General features: G+C 41.1%; 1 protein-coding gene across 2 annotated transcripts in view; it reads left to right on the top strand.

Annotated features, from left to right (window-relative positions):
* CDH11 (cadherin 11) overlaps positions 1 to 26,577 on the top strand; it is a 142,726-nt gene that overhangs the window by 103,204 nt on the left and 12,945 nt on the right. For both annotated transcript variants that reach the window (XM_032424355.1, XM_032424354.1), the window contains 8 exons: positions 1,679 to 1,973; positions 4,811 to 4,930; positions 5,235 to 5,402; positions 9,705 to 9,892; positions 15,638 to 15,891; positions 22,234 to 22,370; positions 22,828 to 22,961; positions 23,197 to 23,314. In XM_032424355.1, the coding sequence (XP_032280246.1) occupies positions 1,679 to 1,973; positions 4,811 to 4,930; positions 5,235 to 5,402; positions 9,705 to 9,892; positions 15,638 to 15,891; positions 22,234 to 22,370; positions 22,828 to 22,961; positions 23,197 to 23,314 (1,414 nt within the window). The remainder of the gene's footprint in view (positions 1 to 1,678; positions 1,974 to 4,810; positions 4,931 to 5,234; positions 5,403 to 9,704; positions 9,893 to 15,637; positions 15,892 to 22,233; positions 22,371 to 22,827; positions 22,962 to 23,196; positions 23,315 to 26,577) is intronic.

The raw sequence follows: 26,577 nt of genomic DNA, 5'->3' as shown, positions 1-26,577 counted from the left end.
TTTTTAATTTTCCTGAGAACCACTGTGAACTGAAATCAAAATGGTCTTCCTGATTTGTGCCTACAGGTATCCCCTTGAACTGAAATATTTGGTGCTTCTCTGAGGTGCTGCAAATCAATTAGATACTTTTTGGGAAACCGAAACAACACAAACACTTTTAAAAAGCAGTGTGTGCCACCTTGCTTTGTGATTCTGCACAAGCTCTCTGGGCCTCAGTTTCATAACAATAATAATTAAAATGGCATTAATAATATTAAAATGACATTTACTTATAATATCAGTATTAAAATGTCATTGATAATAAGAAAGAGCATTATTATTATCAATGCCATTTGAATAAAGCTTTTTTGTTTTATACTGGGGCTTCTTACGTAGTAGGGTAGAACCAAGGGCTTTTTAGCCCTTTGACTACCCTTAAAGCCTACGGAAATGGTAAAAACAATGTCTATCTCTTCCGACAAATGGCATAATGAGGGCAGAGGAACTCAGATTAAGATGGAAGCTTCAGACATTGAGGTGACATCAAGGGAAGGTGAGGAATTCATTACTACAGGAAAATGAGAGGTGGTCTTTGGGTGAGTTCCACGTTCTGAAACACAGAGCAGAATTAAGACACAGGATGGGTAGTCAGGACAACTGGATCCTGCCCTGGTCCAGCCCATTGTGTATTTAGGCAAGTACCATCATTTCTCCGGGCTTTGTCAAAGGAGGAGAAAAAAAACCTAAAGATATTTAAGGTTCTCTCTATTGTCTAAGAAGCTGCATATCTATCAACCCATCCTACCCACACGATGCCTATGATCAGAATGGGAGCTTCTTCCAGGCAGGCTGCAACCCCAGACCCTCATACCTCATGCGCCTCACAGAGGGTCTTATGGAAAGGTCTGATCCATGAATTTCTTGTAGTAACAGAAGCCTGGAAGCAACCTTAGTGTCCTTTGGAAGAGGACAGCTAGAACAAGGTGATAACATCCATCCAGTGGGTGAGGTCGATCTGTATGTACCAGTACGGAAGGCCACCTGAATTTACTTTCACAGGAAAACAGAGGTGGAGAGTGACGTGTGCACTATAGCACTTTATTGCATAAAAATAAGCTGGGACATTTATGTATCTCACTGTACAGATATTCTAGCATATGCATAAAATATATCTTAGAGGATTCACAGGAAACTGGTAACAACTGTTGTGTGTGAGCAGAGAAATTGAAGGAGCAGGAATCAGAACTGAGAAGACTTACTTATGGCATAAATGTTTGTTTTTTTATTTTTTATGTTATGTACATATTTCTTTCAAAATAAGTCTATTAATATATGTGCATATGTATCTATATTTTGTTTGGGTGATGTTTGTGTGAATATGTGCATCTATTTTGTATGTGTGCATATTCGTGAGGGAGAGCATGAATCTTAGAATTGGAAAAACTCAGGGTTCAAGTTTGAATGCTGGGTTCACTGCACCCAGCTGTGTGCCCTTGGCCAAAGCAATTATCTTCTCTAAGATTTCATTTCTTCATGTATAGAAGCAGGGGAGCGCATCTCCCTCTCACGGTGTATGCGTGTGTCTGCGTGGGTCTGCGTGAGTGTGTGTGGACACTGTCCTCCAGCAAACAGCATGCGAGACTCTATCTCCCCAGGGCCTCCCTCACAGAATTAAAAATCTCGATTTCTCTTTTCCTAGCTTCATTCCGATATTGACTCTGGTGATGGGAACATTAAATACATTCTCTCAGGTGAAGGAGCCGGAACCATTTTTGTGATTGATGACAAGTCAGGGAACATTCATGCCACCAAGACATTGGACCGAGAGGAGAGAGCCCAGTACACGCTCATGGCACAGGCGGTGGACAGGGACACCAACCGGCCGCTGGAGCCGCCATCGGAGTTCATTGTCAAGGTCCAGGACATTAATGACAACCCTCCTGAGTTCCTGCACGAGACCTACCATGCGAACGTGCCCGAGAGGTCCAACGTGGGTGCGTAGGGCAGGGGAAACGCTCCGTCTACAGGCCTGCTGTCCCTTTTTGGGGTGGGGGCAGGGGCTTGTGCCTATTCTCCTGAATCCGGAAAGTCGAATTTATCCTGCCTCTTCTGTGGCATAATGACAAAAAAAAAATGTTATCTGTGTAGTTGAAGTTTAAAATATTTAAAATGGACCTGAGATTTTGAAACCGAAACTTATAAAACATAAGGAAGTGTGGCCGAGGGGCAAGAACACGACCGCATCCAGGGAATCCTGGCTCTGGTACTCATTAGCTATGTGACTTGGATCCGGGTCTGTCTCTCGTAGCCTCAGTGTTACTTTCTGTAAAATGGAATGACCATTTCTAGTCTTGCTGGATTAGAAGCAATATAGTTCAGTCACTAGCGCACATTGATGTCTATTGAAGTCAGAGGGATGGTAATATTTGTTGCATGTAGACATCATGCTAATTAGTGATTTCCATGGCATTATTGCACTTAATTTTTGCAATGATTCATCTTTACAGTGAGGTAGGTCCTATTTGACATATCTTGCAGATGGGAAACCCAAGCTAGAAATAGGTTAACTAATTTATCCAAGGTCATCTGAGCTATTAAGTGGCTCCAGAATATACACTTAGTCATGACACTATGTCACGATCTGTTAGAATAATTTAGAAGTAGATACGTCTTTTCATCAGGGTTAAACACACACTGCATTGTTAAAGGATATTTCTCTGAACGATTTCTTCAGATGGCCACATTTTCCTGGCAGCAACTTTTGTTTGGCTTTATAGAACACATGCAGTCGTGGGCTTTTGAGAAACATGCCTCATATTGAGAAAGGTTCGTCTTTCAGGCAGTGATCAGGGCTGTTCTGATCAGGGAATGAGTCTGGTTATATGAATCAGAAATTTTAGAGTCCGAATGGACTTAAGAATCATCTGGGCCAAACTGCCCATTTGACAGATGAGAAAAGCAAGCAGCAAGAATAGGTACCAACCTGCCCAAAAAAGTTAAAGGCAGAAGTGACCCCCAAACCCTTTCCACTTTGCATGTAGAACTTGGGATTAAAAAAAAAGTCTCTTTTTTCCTCCTCCAGATAAAGTCAGGCTCTTCTCACATTTTATGAAGGTCAGGCTTCATTTCTTGATTCTCTTCCCTGGCCATGACCGGTCCTTTAGTCTCTCAGTATTTGCCTTGGGATTTTAATGAGAAAAAAGCGGACATGAACCAAATCGTTAAATAGGGGACAGTAGCATCAGCAACTGAGCCAGAAGGAAAGGCCTGTCATCCAAATGAATACTCCAGAGGAATTTACGTTGTCCCCACCTCAAGGAGCCCCGTGATGCTTCAGGCTAGCACCCAGACCTTCTGTCACGGCTTATAAGAGTAGAGTCTCTTGTCACAGTACTGGGGCTGTGCCCCTCACCAGCCAGCGGAACCTGGGCAACTTGTCACATCTTGCTCAGTTTTCATTTTGTCATCTATAAAGTGAGGATAATGTAAACTGTGATGAGGGTTAAGTAACATAGATGTAAAATACAAGGAGTCGTAATGGATTTAGTGGAGTTCCAGAAGCAAATGAAGCATAGAGATTTAATAATTTCCTCAGCTCAACCACAATGGTAGAGAATAGAGCCTATTCTCCTTTAGAAACCCCTACCACCTAGAATAGAGCCTGATTGTATGGGAAGAGCTCGAGAAGAGTCACTTGCATGAAATAATGAATTACAGAAAAGTAATTAGAAAAAAGCAAGATTGACTTTTACACCATATAAGAATTACAATTGTAAATTAAAGGGTTGACGGAGGCTATGTAAAAGGGCTCCCTTGCCCCCCACACAGAACCTTGCCCCCCTGCCAAAAATGTCACCGAGAGACTGTGGGTTTGGTTGGTTGCTGGATGGGGGTTAGACTCCTGACTCTGGCAATAATCCACTTTGCAAAATAGATGGCAAAAGTTCCTACCCCTCACACCCAATTTCTCAAAATGCAGTTGATGTAAAAATGAGGAGCTGAGGGAGGCTGGGGGAACCCACAGAACATGCCCGAAACAGTGCCTGGCTCAGAGGCACTAAATGCTGTTTCGCTTCCTCCGGCACCGCACCCCGTTCTGTAGTCCAGCACTCTGTGCCCTCAAGTCCTTGTGACCATCAGGGAAGAGAGGCTCTGCCAGGAGAAACAGAATCCCACCTTCCTTCATTTCCCTGGTTTCCTCTCCTTCAGACCCACCGATGTCTACGGGTGGTTTCTGTTAAATGACTACCAGACCCGTTAGAGGTGGGAAGAAGCAATTTTCATGTCACCGGGGAACAACATTCTGTACAATATTTATAGCCATAAGTTAATTAAAATGTAGTATTAGGAGCTATTTTATTACATGCAAAGCAACAATAAAATGATGTATTTATTGCTCTGCTACAGATGCTAGACTGCTCTCTGTCCTTTTACGAAAAGCAATTCATCATTAATTATCCTTTATTATACTCTTCGGGAGGATTTTTATTTAATTATTTGATATCTTGAACATTTCAATTGCATGGGTCTTAGAATGTTTTTGCAGTAATGTTCATAGTATTATTTTAACTACTAAGCATAGCACAATGTATTAGGAATTCAGAAAGTTCATTTTTAAGCCAAGGGAGGTTTTTTTTTTTTAAGGAAGGAAAGAATGAAGGAAGAAAAAGAGGAAGAGAGGAAGATTTTACATCTCAAACCCAGAAAAGCAAGCATGTTACGCAATTGTGGGGCTTTTCTTAGTTTTTAATTTTAAGATGGAACTTTGTAAATTAGAATATAATTCAAAAAGCCGAGAGGGTGTTGCTAATGAATTTATTTCGTTTTTAAGGGACATCGGTCATCCAGGTGACCGCTTCAGATGCCGATGATCCTACCTATGGAAACAGCGCCAAGTTAGTATACAGCATCCTGGAAGGACAGCCCTACTTTTCAGTAGAAGCACAGACAGGTAGCGTGCAATGTCATTGTGATCCCTGAGAATAATGAGGTTATTACTTGCAGTTACAATGCAACATATAAAGCACATACAATTTTAATGCTATATTAATAATTATGACAATCTGCTGAGAAAGACATCTATCTATAGAGTGTTCCAGGTATGGCTGCTTTTTATTATAATTAGCATGTTGAAGTGACTCTTCTGTAAGGGCAGGTTCTATTTTATTCCTCTTTGCTTCCCCTGTGCCTAGAACTTTTTTGTTTTAATGTTGTTATCAATGAATATGTGTGATGTTTCCCTCCTGCCTATCCAGGTATCATCAGAACAGCCCTTCCCAACATGGACAGGGAAGCCAAGGAGGAGTACCACGTAGTGATCCAGGCCAAGGACATGGGTGGACACATGGGTGGACTCTCAGGGACAACCAAAGTGACGATCACACTGACCGATGTCAATGACAATCCACCAAAGTTTCCGCAGAGTAAGTAGGTGGGCTTGGCTTTCACATTTTAATGGGGCCACGGCCAGCCCTTCTCTGACCCGTTCCTGCTTTACTCAGCTTTCAAAAAGAAAGCTAGAAGAAGGGTGTCTCTTTATCATTCATGCAAAAAATGAAAACCAAAACAATACAACAGCTACCGAAAAAAGTGAAGGTGGAATACAGGTAGTAGAAGGAAAAGGAAACCTAAAAAGTTCTATGACCCTGGAAACAGAAAATCTATTTTGCTAGGTATTTCACTAGATACTGGTGACACAATCTAGTAATTAATTAACCTCTCTCTGTCTCAGTGTTCTCATTTCTAATCTGGAGGTAATAGTACCTGAGTAGGTTGTCTTGCTTTAAAATAGACTGCCCAAAACCTTTGTGGTTTAAAACAATAATAATTACTTATTTTTGTCACAAGTCTGTAATTTGGGCAAAACTTGGAGGAGACCCCTTATCTTTGTTTCCATAGCATCAAGTGAGGATGGCTTGACTGAGGCTGGAGGATCCATTTCCAAGAATGCTCACTTACATGGCTGATGAATTGGTGTTGGCTCTTGGTTTCTCTCCATGTGGGGCTCACCAAGGAATGGCTCGGATAGGTTCTGAAAGTGAGAGCCCCAAGAATATCAAGCAGAAACTGTACTGTCTCTTATGACCTAACTTCAGAAATCACATCACATCATCTCCACTGTAGTCATAAGACTGCCCAAATTTAAGGAGAGTTCTTGTAGACCAGGTTTCTCAATGGAAAGACTGTCAAAGTCATGTTGAAGGAAAAGCATGTGGGATGGGAGATATGGCTTTGGCCAGTTTTGGAGAATACAGTCTTCTGTAGATCTTAATTAATAGGATATTTTTAGAACTACATAGGCTTGTATAAAATCTTATATCTGGCGTAAGTTGTCAACAACAGTATTTTTATCTGGGGGATTGTGATCCTTATACAAAATTGATAGGATTGCTGAGGGAAATAAAAGAAGAAATGATTTTGTAAGATTATTAATCATCATAATTACAACATCTACCATCATTTAATGAATCGTAACTATTACTGAATATCTCTACAAGAGCCTACATTTTACAGGTAAAACTGGATTCTGTGAAAGGTGCAATGAGTTGCCCAAAGAATGTAGCAAAGCCACCCCCAAAAAAACAAAAAATATCCAGGTAAAAACAGGCAGAAGACAGGAATAGAAGACATACAGATGGCCAATAGACACATGAAAAGATGCTCAACATCACTTACCATCGAGGAAACGCAAATCAAAACCACAATGAACTATCCCTTTACACCTGTCAGAACGCCTAAAATGAAAAACACAAGAAACAGCAGGTACTGGTGAGGGTGTGGACAAAGGGGAACCCTCTTGCACTGTTGGTGGGAATGCAAACTGAGGCAGCCTCTGTGGAAAACAGTATGGAGTTTCCTCAAAAAGTTAAAAATAACTACCCTACAATTCAGTAACCACATTATTGGGCATTTACTCGAAATATACAAAAACACTAATTCAATGGGATACAGGCACCCCTATGTTTATAGTAGCATTATTGGCTATTACAGTAGACAAATTATGGAAGCAGCCCGAGTGTCCATCAATAGATGAATAGATCAGGAAAATGTGGCACATATATATACAATGGAATATTATTCAGCCACAAAAAGAGTGAATCTTGCCATTTGCACCAGCATGGATGGATCGAGAGAGTATAATGCTAAACGAAGTAAGTCAGAGAAAGACAAATTTACCATATGATCTCACTCACGTGGAATTTAAGAAACACAACAAACTAGCAAAAGAAAAAGAGAGAGAGAAACCAAGAAACAGACTCTTAACTATAGAGAACAAATTGATGGTCACCTGAGGGGAGGTGGGTGGGGGATGGGTGAAATCGGTGATGGGGATTAAAGAGTGCACTTGTCCTATGATCACCGAGTAATGTATGGAATTGCTGAATTGCTATATTGTGCACTTGAAACTAATATAACGCTGTATGTTAACTATACTGGAATTAAAATTGAAAACTTAGTCAAATTTAAAAAACAAGAATGTAGCAAAGCCAGAACTTGAACATAAATCTGTTTATGTATATATAGATATAGACAAAGGTACAGTGTGCTTGTAATGTTGCTGATTCTGCTAGTACATGGGGGATTCATCACTAGATTAGGAGAGTAGCTGGTAGAGCCTGGGAGTTTATTGTCAGAGAGATGGCACTTTTTGCAAACCTGGGAACAAGGCAGGCAAACAAATATGGTCCCAGGAAGGCACCATGGCCATTCAGAGGAATCCAAAGACAATGGTCTGCACAAGGGAGATACTGAGATAGGATTACCAGGCAATAAACAGTTCTCGTAAGGTCCCAGAAGAGCTGAAGAAAGACTGCTTTGCCCAGTCGGGCACAAGGTTCAGCACCCCCAATAAGCTTAAGGCTTATATAGCATTCTAACAGACTGCATGCTCCATTGTCCACACTACAAAATTGTTTGGTGCGTAGAAGGAAGAAACAAACAGGATTATTAGCAGGCAGCCATTAATGCCCTTGCTCACATGCGACCATATAGTAAAGTTACATTGCTTCGGCGCAGATACTAGTTTCATTGCCATGAACTCGAACGAGATTTGGAGAAAACCATAACAGGTTTCTGTAAACCATCGTGTAAATTGGTAATTATCTACAGAGACTTATCAGGGAAGACTACACCTCCCAGTTGTCCTTGACTATGCAGATTATGGTGTGATTAAGTAGAATATGGGTCAACCTGAAAGCATTCAAAGCCACATTATATAGATAAATATACAAACAGTACTGGAACTCATAAAATCCATGGAAGGGAACCTAAACCTTAAAAGAGTTTAAGTGACTTGTCCAAAACCACTCAACTTGGAAGTGGTAGAGACAAGGTTTCAACCCTTGTTTCTCTATATTGTTTCACACAGAATATTTTTAAAATGCAAAAATGCAGATAAAATCATCTCAAATCCGGCTTCTCTACTGAAAACCTTCCAGTGGCTTCCACCAAGCTTAAACAAAACCTGAAGTCTTTCCTATTTCCTGCAATGGCCTTTACACAGATGGGCCCCAGCCCACCCATGCCCTCACCTTTTACAGAAAGCTCCAGCCGTACTTGAATTCTTGCTTCTGTATGTCTTCAGTATGTGCCCATTTCAGGGTTTTTGCCATTTGTTCTTTGCTCTGTCTGTAATTTTTATCCCCAGAGATTCACATGATTGATTGCTAACCCTTCAAGGGAGTTCAGATGCCTTCTTCTGAGGGACGTCTTCTCTGACCAACTAATTCCAAATCAATCTTGATTCTCCTTCTTTCTTCTTCTCACACAGACATATTTAACACAAGTGTACACACTCACACACACACACATTCATATACACACTCACACTCATGCATGCATATGCGTACCAGACACTCATACACACCCAGACATGCATTCACACATGTACCATGCCCCTCACAAACCATGTACGCTCACACAGAGTCACAGGCTGTCTCATTACCCTCTACCCCTTACGCTACTTTATTTTTCTTCTTTCTGGCAATGACGTCAGAGTAGGTATACATTTGCTTTTTTTCTTCTCTTCAGTGTGCCTCAGTAAGGGAAGAAACTTGACGATTTCATTCACCACTGAGTCTCCAGGGGCTAAAGCAGCACCTGGCATTAGGTTCCCAGTAAATATTAAATAAGTATAAATGGACAGACCACACTGTGGGAAACCTTTCCAGAGAAGGCAGTGCTTATTGATCAAATGGTGAAGGAGGTGATATAAGAGGAGAGTCAACTATAGAGTTAGAAGAGTCATAACCTTGAAGGATAGAATTTGCTTTTGATTTTTTAAAAAAAAAATATGGAGCTGTGGAAGTTTTTTTAAAGAGAAGGATGTGTTTCTGGGTACCTGGCAGTGCTTTGGAATTAACTTGTGGACCATCCTGAAGACAAGAAGTCTTTGCTCTTTGAACGTATAAGGATACATATGGTCCTCCATCACTGCCTGATGGGAAATGGAACTGAGTATTGTTTTCCTTTCTCTCACGTGGCAGGTGACCCCACCACATAACCCTGGACCCCGATACTGTTTCATCATCCTTTGTAGAACACATTTCTTTGACAAGCAGGCCATGTGGGATCTTCCTTCCTGTCCATTCACTTCTTTCATGTTTTCAATCAATAGAGAGTTCAATTTCAAACCCTTTGAGAAATTTATTGGGATTCAATGAAATCTAAAGTCTTACAGCTGTCAAATAAAAGGGAAAATAAAAATAGATGTCTTCTTCTTCTAGGCGTATACCAGATGTCTGTGTCAGAAGCAGCTGTCCCCGGGGAGGAAGTAGGAAGAGTAAAGGCAAAAGACCCAGACATTGGAGAAAATGGCTTAGTCACATACAATATTGTTGATGGAGATGGTATGGACTTGTTTGAGATCACGACGGACTATGAGACACAGGAAGGCGTGGTCAAACTGAAAAAGGTGAGTTAGGGTGAGGACGCAGGTGTGTGAGTGGGCCAGCCAGCCCTTCCAAGGCAACACTGCAGCGAATGCAGAGCGGAAGGCTAAGCAACAAGAATATGGACAACTGGGAGCTGGCCTGACTTTGCAGTTCAGCTCCCAGTTCTGGGCCATAACAGAACTGTATCCCCTTCTGTTACTGCAGAGGGAGCTAGCAAAGGGGCTGGGGATGCCAGCCAACTGCCTGTTAGTTTTTCTGTGATTTAGCACCGTTTTCACACAGAAGGGTAGATAGGTAGATAAATCTAGAATTTGGACAAACAGCCCTGAGCATGTAAGGGGTTCCTCCTTTGGCTCTGCCAAGCTGACTCTATTCATACTGGCTGCTCAGAGCATTTCCCATCTGAAGCTTCCAAGGGCCACTGCACTGCTGGGCCCTATGTGAAACTTGAGCCAATCCACTGCTTGATTTTCTCTCAAAATTGAGCCTGAGAAACAGCAATGATGGACTTTCCCCCACAGTCAGCTAAATTGTCCCTAAAAATGTGTCCTGGAATTAACTCACAGCAAAGAGGAGTTTATTGTTTGTCCTGGTTTTATTTTAAAAATCTAAAATTTACTCAATACTCAATATAGGCTAAATGAAGTCTGAGCATCTTACAAACATTTATTTTTCAGAAAAATAATATAAAGTAGATAATATTGTCCCGATGGGCAATGGTATCTCAATTTAATTATGAAGAGATTGGGGCTCAGACAGATTAGGTAATTTGATCCTGTCATAGTCACATGGCTAGCAGCTCATGGACATGAAATTCAAACCTAGGGTATTCTGGAACAACTTCCCACTCAAAACATTTTGGAAACAGCTGGGCCAGGAAAGGATTGTAAAGGAAGCCAGATAGGATTCACTTTCAAGTGAAGAAATAGTTATGGTATTTTCTAAAATGGTTTTCCCCCCTGATTTACCACTTGAGAAATCAACACCTCTCCATCATCAAAGTGTATGGAGCATTAAATCTGAATTGGATGATGGGATTACCTTGGTTTTAATCAAGCATTCAGTTTCAGCTTGGTTTTGTAGCATGAATATTAAGCTCCTTGGTGTGATGGGAAAGATTGGACTGTAACACTGATAAAAAATTAATTCGAAGAATCAATAAAGAGGCCAGTAGCTGGAGAGCAGGCAGGAGTAGGGTTGGGGAAATTCCTGGGAGGAATCTTTTAGTTAGGGAAGCAGAGAGAGATGTGCTCTCGGAAGCTGACTTTTTGCAATACTTGCAAGCGTTGTTGGGTTTGGGAGATAGTCTATGGGACACAAAACAAAGAGAAGGTAGGAGGTGACTCTTTCGTAAAAGAATATGGAAGTTGAGGTGAACTTTGGATACTTGGAAAAGTCAACATTAGTGACAAAGAATTAGTGGCCGTGGCAGCCTAATCATCGACAACGGAGGGCTGGGGTGATCACTCCCTCTGGTTTTCTGCTAGAAAAGTAGCTGAGTGACTTATGTGTTAGCACAGAGTTGTCAGCTTACCTTGTTAATTAATATTACTTTCCCTTCTGCTTGACACTGACATATGAACATTGACATCAGCAATTCCTGCCTCCCACCCTTTGCTGTTCAAGTAATTGGGTAGTTGGTTATGCTAAGGTTGTCACCTGTTTTCAGTGTATTCAAGGTATAAACATGTACTGTGTCTCTAAGATCCTGAAACATTTAAATCACCCCATGGAACTCACACATCACAAATGAGCTCTCTGCATATGATTATTTTGCACATTTCCCCCCAATTCAGTGTGTTTATTCCAGGCAAAGGAATCATCTTCTATAAAGCACTGAAGTCTAGGTTTAGGGCACAGTATGATGTTATTTCATTTGTAAAAGAATGTTTGCTTGAACTTGTAGCACAAAGTTCTAAATGTCCACCAGGAAGGAAAAGAATTTTGAGGGGTGAATGTAGTTGTATAAAATGATGAATCCTATGGAAGTCATTATATGTGATTTAATAATATAAGAGAATATAGAGAGATCATGGACGTATTTTTCTCTTAAAAGATTCTTTAATATGGTATTTTTACTCATTTCTTAATTCATTCACCCATTTTTCTACCAAGAGTTATTGAGTTCTTATTCTTTGTAAGCAGGCCCCTTGTGAGAGGCTGGACATCTAAAGTTGAAAAGACAGAGTCCTGGCTATAGGGAGGTCACAATTTAACAGGACAGTTGAGTGAAAAGACAAAATAGAGCAGGTTTTCTCAGCCTGGGCATATTAACATTTCAGGACCGATGATTCTTTGTTGCCCGGGCTGTTTTGTGCATTGTAGGATGGTGAGCAGCATCCCTGGCCTCTCCTTGCTAGATGTAAGCACACACACTACAGCACCCCACCTGTTGTGATGATTTAAAAATAGCTCTAGACATTGCCTCATATCCCTGGTGGACGTAGAGCAAAATCTCTCCCCAACTGAGAACCAACTGTAATAAAGTGTGATAAAATCTATGAATATGGGTCATGAATGACTTCTTACACAAGTAAGGATTTACTCCTAGAGAAGTAGGAATTTACCAGATAGATAAGGAGAGGAAGGCACCCCCCCCAAAAAAAGAGCTCCTGAGGGGCTGCTATTGTAGAAACAGGACACATTTAAGAAACTTGAATGAGTTCAGTCTTGAGAGTTTGAGTTGGATACCGTGGGACCAACTGAAACACTGTTGTTGGAATCCAAGGGAGAAATTACAAAGAACTGAAGAAGACAGAACAGGTTAGGGTGAAGAATTTAAGAGACATGTAGGAGGTGGAGTCATTCATGTATCAAGTAGCTTAGGAAGCAATAAATATTTCTTGAGTGTTGACTCTGTGTCAGACACAGTAAGCGTCGGAGGTGTAATGGTGCATAAGAGAGAACGTGCCCTCAGGATATTCAGACAGTCTCTGTGTGGTTAGCTGAAGAACCAGTGCGAAATAAAAATGAAACCTGTCGGTGGCTTGGTGGACTTGGGGAGGAAAATCCAATCTGTTCATCACAACGCCCTTGATCAAGTGGGCTCCTATTTATGGCACAGAGATCCTGGTGCAGTTTCTGAGCTATTTCCTTTGTACCAAATAAACTCCTTGTAAAGCAGTGTGAGAGCAGCATTAGAAGACATTTTAAATATCCCCTATTTTAAAAACTACTTTTATGTCCAAGTATTTTTTTATATTCTTTGTCCACATGTATATACGTATGGGTCTATAACATTTGACACAGTTGCAATGCTAGAGTGATCTGATTTGTTAACTTAATGTCATATCATAAACATTTTACATGCTGTTATATAATATACATAATCATTTTTAATGACTACATAACATCCCATCCTATTGATGGACCATTATTTCCTTAATAAAATCTCACAGTTGGATTTGGTGTTTTGTGTGTATGTTTCCCCTGATTAGATATAACCCTTTATTAAATCTGACAAACACCATGCATTTTTGAATATTGTTTGTTTTGGTTTTCTGTTGAATTAATCCCTCAGGGAGAATTCTCAGAGGTGGGATTAGTAAATTAAGGGGTATTAAGATTTTTATGGTTTATGTAGTGTGTTGCCTCATTTAGCTTTATTTCAACTACTCATAACATGGATACAAATGTTCATAGGGGAAACTACCTTAAATCTTTTTTTGGAAAGAGTCAAGGTATAAATTGTAGGTAAATGTGTAAAGGTCATTCGTCCATCAGCCTTGCTCCCCATTCACTCGAAACAACTAGTGTAGACGCTCACTTGTTACAGTCAATCCTGGGGAGCGGGGAAGCAAAGATCAACAAGACTCAACAAGGTCCTTTGGGATGCCCCCCACCCAACCCCCACCTAGCAGGGGTAGGAATGAAGGACTGCAGAAAGGCAGCTCAGGGAAGTTGATTTCACAAGGCAATGAGGATTGGGCTGACCACCTGAAGACTTAGTCAAATCCCACCAAACTAGGCAAGGGCATTCCAGACAAATGTTTGCAAGGATTTGGGGAGTTTTGCTTGGAATCTGAAAAGTATCAGACTGCAGTGTGACTATAATAGCCTCAGCATCAACAGTGCTGTCCATTGGGAACATGGCTCTGGGCTCTGGGTCCCTAGCCATATGCCTAAATTGAGTTCAAAAAGTTCTGCTCTAAAAGCATCAACAGGCTACCTGAGGTTAGAAAGTTTCTCCTTACCTGCTCTCAGAACTATCATATTCCAGTTTTTTATATTGTGTAATAATGGGAGAGATTTTTGAGAAATTGCAGCAATCTTGTACCTGCAGCCCATAAATAACATTCCTTTCTGCTGCTCAGTAACCCAGAGGACAAAGAAGCTGCTGAGTCCCAGAAGGGTGGATCGGCTGTGTCGGATTTTCCTTCAGGAAGAAGAATGTTCCCTGAGTCTGGGGTGTTGGGGTGGGAAGATGATGGGAAAAACTTTGAATGCGTTTCTCCTTCCTGAAACTGGAATCGTCCTTAGTTTTGAGCTTTGTAGAATTAGGTCAGGACTAAACCCTATGATTATATGCCCATTCACAATAAGTGTTTGCCAGGCAGTTGACAACAGCATGGCAGGCAGATGCTAACCTTAAAAGACCCAACTCTTTCCAAACATTTTGTAGTTCAGCATCATCCTGAGTGCTAATTAGAAAGTTCTGTTTTCCTAGGCATCCGGGCTTGTTTCTCTGCCACAGTTGTACTTCTCACCTTTGGCTGATTGATTCATTTGTACCTCCTCTCATTCAGAAAGAGGGAGTGTTTACCATCAATTTCTCAATAACTGCAGTCATTCAAATACTACTTCTCAATTTTTCTTGACTCTGTGTGAAATCTATACTGTTGATAATTTTTTTCTTTAAGTGGGCTTCTTTTAAACATATATGCATTCTTTTAACAGGGAAGCATTATTCTCACTGTCCTATATCACTTGCCATAAATGGAAGGTAACCTAGAAATGACTGCAGTCAAATAAAATGATGTCATTACATTCTAGCTAGACAGTTTTATCACAGTCTCTCAAAAGGAGATCAGGAAACATATCATATATGTTAAAAAGTAGCACTATACTGAGGTTTACTGATGTATCCTTGACCTGTTTGGTAGTGGAAGAATTAGAAAAGGAATACTAATGTCAGTAAGTAACTTAATAAGTAAGTTAATGTCATTCAGCAAATCCATCCACCAAAGTTACCCATGAATTACCTGAAGTCATCTTAAGGGCCACTGTTGGTCTGGGTCCCAGACTTTGGGAAGTGCTACATGGTCAGAAAATTTAAAATTAGGTTGTCAATATAATTAACTGTGTGTGTGTGCGTGTGTGTGTGTGTGTATGTGTAGGAGAGGAGTCATCTAACAAGACATACTTGTGCTGAAATTCAGTGGGTGTTTTTATTACCAAGATTCTTAGTACTTTACAGAATGGGCTACATCATTTACTTTTGTAGTGTTTTAATTCCCTTCCTTAGATGATTTTAGTGAGTGATTCGGACAGCTTTAGTGTTGTTATTATACAATGAAGTTCATTTTCGATGATGTGGTCCTCCTGTGTCTGTTGGGCTCCTGGAATTACCCACGGAACACAGTCCAGCTTTCAGCAATTGATTTGTCTGATTTTCTGACCAAATGGCTCAGGTAATTGGATATTGAATAGACCCTGATTTTCTCCGTTTGAGGAGCTATTCACTCTGCCCTGTAAAACAATCTGGTCTTTCTCCTCCATAATTCTTTCAAGGAATTGGTTGTCAATCTTCCCTTCTTTCTTGCCAGCCCGTAGATTTTGAAACCAAAAGAGCATACAGCTTGAAGGTAGAAGCAGCCAACGTGCACATCGACCCAAAGTTCATCAGCAACGGGCCTTTCAAGGACACCGTGACAGTGAAGATTGCAGTGGAAGACACTGACGAGCCCCCCATGTTCTTGGCCCCAAGTTACATCCATGAAGTCCAGGAAAATGCAGCTGCAGGCACGGTGGTTGGGAGAGTGCATGCCAAAGACCCAGATGCTGCCAACAGCCCCATAAGGTACAGACATTTATTTAAAAGGCGTGGATGAGGAATTTTCGAGGCAAGAAGTTTTAGGAAAGCCCTGAGGGAAGCACATCCTTCAGTTTCAAAAAGGGTCCAAGATGATCTGGTTCAATGCAGTGTAAACAAGATTAAGATTCAGGAGATGTGAGTTTGACTCCCCCTCTGCCACGAACTTTTTGGATCGGCTCTTTCAAGCTACCTAATTTCTGTCTGCAGCAGACTTGACAACATGTATGAGGGGAGGCAGCTCTCAGCGGGGCCTGTCTTAGGGAGCTGTGCTGAAGTAGGAATAAGGATTATGAAGTAATCATCGTAATTACAATTTATGGAACACTTTTCTATGCTCCAGTTACTCTACTACGTGTTTTAGACATAGGATCTAATGTATCCCAGCAACTTTATTTTATAGGAATTATTGTCACTTAAATTGAGGGGACATGGAGTCTCCACGGGGCAAAGTGACTTGGCCAGAGCGACACAGCCAGTGAACAGGGGGCTAGGAGAGCAAGCTCTGTCTAGCTAATGGCTACTGAGCACTTTGAAGAGATAACAAAGGGCCACGCAAACTTAGAGTGCTTTTATTATTATGGATCTATCTTTATAACTTAAAAAACTAGCTAGAAAAGTGATTCAGAACCCTGCCTTCCCCTCTCCCCAACCTGTGTTAATGACAGATGAGGCCGATGAGGAAGAGGATGGAGATGAGAAGGGAGGAAGATAGCCAGAGAAGGCTGGTCTCGCATCGGAGACATGGATGGGACAGGAATACACAGCTGCCTGAAACCTGCCCCGGGGTTGGATTCCAGAAGCTGGTTATTTGTCCATGGCCCTTCCACTAATGCCATTTTTTAAAAAAGATTTTATTTATTTGAGAGAGAGAGCAAGAGAGTGGTGGAGGAGCAGACAGAGAGGGACAAACTCTGCGCTGAGTGGGGAGCCCCACGCAGGGTTCAATCCCATGATCCTGAGATCGTGACCTGAGCCCAAATCAAGAGTCAGACGCTTAACCGACTGAGCCACCCAGGTGCCCCCGCACTGATTCCTTTCTCACCTGGACTTCTTCCTCTGCCTCCTCCTGGTCTCCCTGCCTCCAGTTTCTCACCCACCTTTCTGCTGTCCTATAGCCAGACTGAGCATTTTTAACCACACATCCAAACATCATATCAGACTTCAGACTTCAGTTATCAATGATCAAACTGTTCCCCCTTGCAGCTCCCTCCAGAATAATCCCAACTCTCTTATTTAGTGTCCGGCTCTTCTTGGAGCCTCTCCACCCCGATTCCTGCTGTGTTCTACTCATCTCTTCCCTTTTCAGTCTACTTTCCTTTGGCATCAGACCCTGGATTGCAGCTAAATTGGGCCACTTCCTATTCTTTGAATCAAATGTACTCTTTCCTGATTCCTGACCTTCGCATGTTCTTCCTCCCCAGGGGAGCTCTGCTCCCCTTTCTTTCAAACTTGCTACATGATACTCATTTATCCCACCTCCACTTGGGTGTCACCTTATCTAGAAATTCTTCCAGGGCACCCTACTGATTGATCAGATGCAGTTTCCACCTCACAGTGCTCATACCACGCAAAATCACAGTGACTCCTTATGTTATGTGTTGTCCTTGGCACACACAAAAAGGGTCAGGGAATGTCTGTCGGGTTCCAGGGTTGATAAGCTATAGCCCACAGGAAAAATCCAGCCACCAGTTGCATTTTGAGGAACCTCTATACTCTTTTTCATAATGGCTCTATCTTGAAGAGATATCTTCACTCCCATGTTCACTGATGCATTATTCCCAATAGCCAAGACATGGAAACAACTTCAGTATCTATCAATGGATGAACAGATAAAGAAAATGTGATGTGTGTGTGTGTGTGTGTGTGTGTGTGTGTGTGTGTGTGTGTATTATAAATTAGGCTTAAAAAGACAAGGGAATCCTATCATTTGTGATAATTTAGATGAATTTGGAGGGCATTCTGCTAAAAGAAATTAGTCAGACACAGAAAGACAAACATAGCATGATACTACTTATATGTGGAATCTAAAAAAGTCAAACTTTGGGACGCCTGGGTGGCTCAGTCGGTTAAGCGTCTGCCTTCGGCTCAGGTCATGATCCCAGGGTCCTGGGATCAAGTCCCACATGGGGCTCCTTGCTCAGTGAGGAGCCTGCTTCTCCCTCTGCCTGTCGCTCCCACCCCTGCTTCGGCTCTCTCTCTGACAAATAAATAAATAAAATCTTTAAAAAATAATAAAATAAAAATAAAAAAGTGAAACTTCGAGAAACAGAGAGCAGAATGGTGGTTGCCAGGGTAGTTCCCACTACAGGGTGGGGAAATGGGGAGATAGTGGTCATAGTGTACCGCTTTCAGTTATGAAATGAGTAAGTTCCAGAGATCTAATGTACAGCCTGTTAGCTATTTTGAAAAATGTATTATATACTTGCAATTTGCTAAGAGAGTCCATCTTAAGTGTTCTCACCACACACACAGGAAATAGTAACCAGGAGAAGTGATAAATATATTAATTAGCTTGAGCATGGTAATCATTACATAAACTATACTTATAGCAAAACACCTTATTGTACACATTATATATAGACTTTTTATTATTTGTCAATCATACCTAAGTAAAGCTGGGGGAAAAAAGTAAACAAATCTGAGCATCAAAAAAAATTTTGCCATGAACAATGGAGTTTTTCTGTTGACACCAAAGAAAATGCTGAAAGGGCAGGAGGAAGACCCAAATGACAATGTTGTTAGTTGCCCTTTAAATCCTTGAGTGTTGTCCCTTTTGGGAGAAAGGAAGAGAATTGCCCTTTAATGGGCATCTTCTTAGCCCCAGACAATGTGTTGCACTAAGTTATTTAAACTAATCCTCAGATAACCTTTAAAGCTATGACTGCTTTAGGATGCAATAGATGGAAATACTTAGCCTCAAATGGGTGACATGCACTCTTCAGAGTCACCTAGCCAGTTGAGTATAGAAGACTGGGCTTCAGTGCAGATCTGCCTTCAGTCCATTTTGAGCTTCTTACTCTAGCCAAACAGCCTCCAATAAAAAAATTTCCCAAGAAGGTTTGAGTACCGTGTTCTCTCTATGCAGGAAGAAATATTACATAATGACTAAGGACTGGCATAACAACACCTTTAAACTACTCAGAAATGTCCATGGCATGGATTTTAAATGAGTTAGCTTTGGCCTTAGAATATCGAGGTGCATTAGCAATGCATTGGAAGAGTGATGACGTAAAAACACTTGAAACAACTGCTCATTTCCTCTGTGCCTCTTGTCTCCAGGACCCACATCTGCGATTGGTTATTTGGGTCATGTTCTCAGCGGTAGCTGTTCTGTGCATGTAGGCAATTTCCGTGTCTATAATTATCCAAAGATGCTCAGTACGGCCCTTGAACCCCCCCCTCCTTAACCACTCAGTCCCTGTTCCTCAAATTATAGAACATTCAAATCTTTTTATGTGGTTTGTCTCCTGTCCTGCTGTCCGCACTACCTAATTTCCTGATTGTTTATCTTCCCCTGTACAGGAATTCATGTCCTTGGACACGTGGGCAGGACACTATAGTGTCAACCAAACTCTTAGCTGCGTGGAAATTTTGCAGATCTTTCTTCTCAGACTCTGTAGCATGAGATACACTTTTGTTCACTGTTGGCTTTTGGAGATATTCTCTCTTCTTAGGTTCCTTGGCAGTAATCTGTTCATGCCTGAGACAGCACCACCCTGGGGTCTTCACTAGACTTTGATCCCTGTCCAGGCAGTGGGGGCTCCCTGAGACACATCCTTTTGACTTGGACGTCTCTCTCTGTGTGTCCCCTCATCTACAGCATTCCTACCCCTGCGTGACTGAATTGAGTTAATGCTCCAGATTCTCGGCCTCAGGGCTGATCTTTCTCTCTAATTCCATTCTGTACCTATCCTGCGGTCTGCTGTGAATTTTCACACACTTGCTTTTTTCCTTCACTGGCTCACTCATTTTTTTAAAACTTATTTTTGAGCTCATACTTATTGTGACACCCTTAAAAAGAAATAAACCTGACTCCACCTTGATTCTGTGAAACCTGAGGCAGAGCTGACTTGTTACTCTCTCAGCGTGGCAGCATATCTCTAGTGGAATTCTGAACTCTCCTTCTTGCTAAGCTGCCTTTGTTTTTGTGTTTCTCAATGTCTCCTTCTCTGACACTCAGGCGAGGAACTCTCTAGGACTCTCCCAGCCTCCTGCTGGTGCTCTCTTCATCACACAGTCTTCTGTCCCCGCTCTCACTCCTATACCAGCTCCTGTACCCTGTCACCTCATTCAGAGCCTAACCATGACTCTACCCCTCCTCTACTCTCTCTCTTGCTTCGACCATCTTGCCCATCCTACCTTATTAATCATCCCCATGGCCGATTCCATTTATTTGTTCCTCTGATCAAAAGCTTTCTATGATTTTTCACTGGCTGTAGGATGAAGGTCACACTCTGTAGACTGACATCTGAGAACTTCCATGGTCTGTCCACAGTGTGTGACAGCAGTCACAAGAAAAAGAAGAGCAACTATGACTTGTTGTACTGTTTACAGTATGTGCGGCGCTAGGTTATATACTTTACCATGTATCATCATTTCATGTAATTCTGTAATTCTTACAGATAGGCTAAAAGCTAGGTACTGTTAATATTCCCGTTTAAGAGATAAGTCAGCTGAGATTCAAAGAACCTAAATGGCTTTTCCAATATCACCGAGCTTATATGTACTGGAGCATGAACTTGTATCTGGGACTTTACAAAACCGAAATTCATGCCCTTCGCTTCTAGAGAATAACACTTTGCATTGTTAATTATCTTTGTCCCTGTGAATGTGTCTTGTCATGTCAACTAGATAGTAAACTCCCTGGTGGCAGGGGAAAAAGAAATTCTGTTATTTTTGCCTCCTTTTCACAGAGGGCTATCTGCTGAAAGCTATGTTCCTGAGCCTCTCCTGACAGTTACGAGTTGTAAATGGTTTATCTTCAGTTTCCTGACTGGGGCAGGGGATTCATCATTCCATTCCCACAGGGAGCTTCAAAGTTGAATGATATCGTGGATGAGCTTTTGTCTTTTATACTGTGAAGTGCAGCTCCACGTGGGGGACCTCTGTGGAAACAACATGATCTAGAAGTGGAAGATCTGGGTTCTAATGTTGGGTCCCCCAGGAACTAGATAATCGGCCATTTGCAAATCCCATCATTTGTAAATTGAAGAGATTAAATTCTCTGACATCCATGGTCTTTGCCACCTTTAATATATCTTGGCTTTTATGACCCTCAGTGAACGCCTTCAGACATATGTATTCTGTAAACTTTAGGAAAGCACAGCTAAGCCCTCCAAGAGCAGGAAACCACCCAATTATGAAGCCCAGTATAACTCCCAGAGTTAATCTAACCACTTTTGCTCTGCATTTTGGAGACAGTATGGCAGAGTGAAAAGGAAAGGGGCTTTGGAATTCAACAGACTTATTAAAAGCCAGCACTCTGTTACTTACAACTCCAGGTACCCTGGGCAAGATATTTTACCTTACCACACCTCAATATAGGCCATTCTTCTTGTCCCATCTCCCTCTTCCCTTTGCCATAAATACGATCCAGTAATATTCTGGAAATTATTTTGTCTTTTGTTAGTAAAAAGCAAATTTTCTAGTGGACAGGAGTAGCTAAAACCTTCCAGTTATGCTATTAGGCACAGCCCATCATGAAAGTATGGGCAGAATGCTCTACAAATGAAGGACTAAGGCTGCTTTGCATATTTCACCATGGAATTCAGAACCAAGCTCCCTGGGAACCCCTAAAACCAAATAAATAAATAAATTCATTCAAAATAGAGTTAGCATTTTTCTTTAAATAAGGAGAAAACTGATTTTTTAGGACCATAAATGATCCTTGATGATAAATTTAGATAAACTTAAAACTATTTACTATTTAATAATGCAAAAATCTAATAAAGGTTTGATACATTTGTGACTTTCTGAGTAGTTTGGGAGCAAGGCAATCCCACTTCCAAAATGCAGTTTCATAAATATTCAGATAGTGGGTGATTGTAGTAAATATGAAGAAATATGCAACATGTCATTATGCTTCTCAATCAAATATATGCTAAACAGCTCTTTCATTCATTGTACTGAATAAAGAATTCCAATGTGGCAAAATGATTTCTAAAAAAGATTCATGTATGAAGTTTAAAAAGTAAATTTGATTAAAAAGGAAACCTAGCTCAAGCAATTCATTGAAAAAGTTGTTTCAAATATAGCATGGAGAAAATATTCAAATATTAAGCTGCTCGGAATGTCTCTGTCTAATTGCCTCATTTGCATTCTGCTTAGGTATTCCATCGATCGTCATACTGACCTCGACAGGTTTTTCACTATTAATCCAGAGGACGGTTTTATTAAAACCACAAAACCTTTGGACAGAGAGGAAACTGCCTGGCTCAACATATCCGTTTTTGCAGCAGAAATCCGTAAGTATTCTCCTAAGGATTCTGATTCTACTTTACCAAATTTTATTCCATCAGACTCTATATATATTCTGGAAAATGACAGACAGCGGAGATAGAATATATTTTTTAGTCTTAAGCATATTTTTTCAAGCTTTAAAATTTATTATTGGTCATCTATTGAAGATGACATATAAACACATAGAGATATTTTCATTTTATTTTTTATTTTTTTGGCAGAACTAGGTATAGTCTTGGCAAGTAAGCTGATAGCCCTCAGCCACTTGGAACTCATGGCCATCACCGAGGGATTCCCCACTTTATCCTGCCACTCAGGATTGTCTAAACCCAGAGCAGCAGGGCCCTAGGAGCCAAGATTTGTAGGTGCTTACTTACCTATAGACCAGTGGTTCTCAAACTTGCTCACACACTGGAATATCGTGGAGGGCTTGTATTTATTGTCTGAATTCTCTTCTTTCAGACAACCGGCATCAGGAAGCCAAAGTCCCAGTGGCCATTAGGGTCCTTGACGTCAATGATAATGCTCCCAAATTCGCCGCCCCTTATGAAGGCTTCATCTGTGAGAGTGATCAGACCAAGCCACTTTCTAACCAGGTAATGATGCTGTCCTCTTCCCTGGCTATAAACGAGGCATTTGGAAACGGAGTTTGGTCTTGAGAGCTTCACGTAGAGATACTTCCCACTGCCCAAGAGGGCTTCAGAGCCCTAACTTTAGCTCTGTAGCTATGTTCTCTTGTTAAACCCAGGCTTCTTAGCCAGCCAGGAATTTTTGAATAAATGATGTGTCAATGTCAGCATGATTCATTTATGGACCACCTTTCTCTTTCAGCCAATTGTTACAATTAGTGCAGATGACAAGGATGACACAGCCAATGGACCAAGATTTATCTTCAGTCTACCCCCTGAAATCATTCACAATCCAAATTTCACAGTCAGAGACAACAGAGGTTCGTACCAAGGTTCCTATGCATTCAGAGAAGTAGAAATGGAGAATGAATGGCTTTTATATTGCAGAGCACAAGTGTTTTCCCTAATCTTAATAATACCTCTCTGTTGAAGAACAAAGAAGAAATAATAATGCCACCCTTATTTTTGAGACATGTGGGCTCATTTGGTGCCTATGAATAAGTGAGTCTAATTTTATTTCACTCTTTTTGTTGGCTTTGATATTCATGAAGCAGTGAGAAAACCAAGTGGGGAAGCTTACAGGGTCAATATGCAAACAACTTCATTTATCTTTTTTTAAGAGATTGATAAACCCTTGGGGGTAAGCATGGCTCTATGAATATTGATATCAAGTAAAGCATTAAAAAAGATTAGTTCAACTTTGTAAGGCAATGTAATCTTTCAGCTGGCCTTCCCTTCCAAGCATGGTTTTAATGCAGTGTGGTTGGGTATAGAGCTTGAAACCTAAAGGTGGTTGCAGAATTACTGCCTAAAGGGCATGAACAAAGCATCATTTGGCAACCGTAAACATGGCAGAATTTACTATCATTCCTGCTTCTCATTTCATCAGAGAGCTTCTAGACTCACGAATTATTTGAAATAGTTGTTCTTGTTGTAAGGACCAAACTGATAGAGTCCCTTGACAAAGTTGGTAGCGAGCCAGGATCAAAAAATAAGTTTCCTGACTTGTGGCCAGGCTATTTTGGTCTGCAGCTGTTCCTATAAGCTGGTGACAATGCAGGTCTGTGGAAATGGGAAGATGGATGCCATCATTTGACATAGGAATAAAAGGTGGTCCTCCTGAGTATATAGGCTTTCATTAGCCACACACTTGCTGTGCACTAGGTTATAGACTGATTGCTTTCCCAGTGACTGAGATCAGGCTTAGAGGAGCTTAAGTTAACCTAATAAGTATTATCACTTTTCCCATCTCTGTTATCACTATTATCAGTACCATAAATCCCAGCACTTATGCTCCAGACACCACATCCAGACCCTCCCTACACTCTCTAATTTCATACTCTCAGCACACCATCAGTCAGGATGATTATTAGCCTTCCCATGTGAAGGTGAGGAAAAGGAGGCAGAGAACCATCAAGTGACTTGTTCAGAGTCAATCAGCCACCTAGGAGTTAGACCTAGGTCTTAAACCCAGGCTCTCAGAGGCTAGAGGTTACAGCCCTAACCACTGGCTCTACTGGGTTGATTAATATTAAAGTAAGGGAATTCCCTATGCTGCTTGGATTTGAGGGGATAGGATCTAACATACTTTATTATTTCTGAAACTCATTTGAGCATTTAATTATGGCTTTTTTAAAAGCACATATCAAGGGCCACCCAGGTGGCTCAGTTGGTTAAGCATCTGCCTTCAGCTCTGGTTATGATCCCAGGGTCCTGGGATCGAGCCCTGCATTGGACTCCCTGCTCAGTGGGGAGTCTGCTTCTCCCTCTCCCTCTGCCACTCCCCTGCTTGCTCTCTCCCTCTCTCTCTCTTTCTCAAATAAATAAATAAAATCTTAAAAGAAATAAATCAAGCACATATCAAATGAGACTGTGGGATAAAATGTCCTAGATGCCATGACAGATTTTTCTTTCCTGATGCCTTGCTCTCCACAGTGGTCGTGCTCTTGAAAGCCTGGGTGTGAAGGTAGTTATACGAGAGACCTGTGTTTTCAAGGAACCCTATAAAACAACCTGTCCTTCACTTTGTCAGTGATTCCTATCATTTTGAAATAGAAACAGTACTTGGAGGCTTTAATTTTCTATTTCATCTAGGATTTTTCTTTTACTTGTTGGCTTTGGTTGATGGGCACCTGTGAGTGCCTTAAGCACCTTTAAGAGAGAACTCTACTCAGCACTGAGATAGATGAGTAGTTCTCAACTGGGAGCTCATGTACCTCTAGTGCTACACGTGTATGATATAGGAATTTCCTTTCGTAAATGTACATTTCTCCAAAGCAGGGAGACCCTGACATGTAGTGGCCATTTAATAAGTGTTTCCAGAGCTGAAATGAAGAAGTTAGCACACACAATGTTTTCATAATACTTTCTAAGATATGTGTACACTTTGAGTGCATGAGAATCCCTGCCTCCACTCTTGGATTTTTCTTAATCCCCAAACTCTTTTGGGATCCCACCCTAGGTTGATAGATTGCTACGCTGACATAAACCTAGGCTTTTGTCAGTTTTTTGATGAAGATACTTCTTCCGAAATATTTCAGCATACATTTAGTTTTATCAATAGCGAGGTGATTGACTTATTTGTCTGGAAAACACTGCTGTTCTCACACGCGTCTTATGCCACCCCCTCTTTTATGATCTGTCGACTCAGATACTTGTGGTCAGCAGGTCAGAAACACCTGACGCAGCAGGTGTTTCTAGGTTTTTCTCACTGTGCCAACTTTGCCTCTATCACCTGCTGTGTCTTCTTTGTTTTTATGTGTGCAATAATATTTAGTTGCTGTTAACCCTCTGAGAACATTATACGAAGACATATTGTTCTCTAGGGAGTTGTAAGTATTTTACTTTGTCACAACACTTCGGGTATGCCATCAGTATTTTCAAAGAGATTCTATTACCATGGATGAGCCAGCCCAGTGCACAGTCTGTCTCCCCTGCCCTTCCCTGTAAGAGTCTAATCCTATGCGGAGCCACCACTTTTGCAGGGAATTGCTACTTTTTAAGAAAAATGACTTTATTAACTATGGCAAACAGTTAATGAAAACTCCCATGTTTAGAGCTATTACAAAACCTTAAAGCAAATACAGTCCTATAATTATCGTTTAATAGAGTCTCTTTCTGCTAGCTCCTAGAAGTAATTACATATTGAAGTAGTCCAAAAGGAGTAATCACATTCCACATCCTATTAATAGCCTATTGAGTTACCAAATTTCTCGGCTGAGACTGTTTTCCATAGAAAACATGAGATAATGGTTTATATCACGCTGAGTAAAAGCATCAGGTTTCTTTCTCCTTGAGTGTTTACTTCCATTATGCCATGTAAATAATCAGGATTGCGTTTGCCTAAACTCGGCATAAGCATTACAGTTCTTTAGAAATATGAGGAGGGAAGCCATCTTAATACACCCAAGCCTTCTATTTCATTTTCCTTTACTCCATTCTGTAGCCCAGCTTCACATATGACTCAGCAGGCAGCAGGTGAGTCCATCTTGGGCTGTTAATATCAAGAATGGTGCTGTTTGGGCACCATTTGGGCACCAGAGCTGATCTGCCCTGGTTTTGAAATGCATTTACTTTGAAAATA

The sequence above is a fragment of the Phoca vitulina genome, unplaced genomic scaffold, assembly GCF_004348235.1.
Source record: "Phoca vitulina isolate PV1807 unplaced genomic scaffold, GSC_HSeal_1.0 scaffold30, whole genome shotgun sequence".
NCBI lineage: Eukaryota > Metazoa > Chordata > Mammalia > Carnivora > Phocidae > Phoca > Phoca vitulina.
This window is presented reverse-complemented; position numbering and strand designations above follow the sequence as displayed.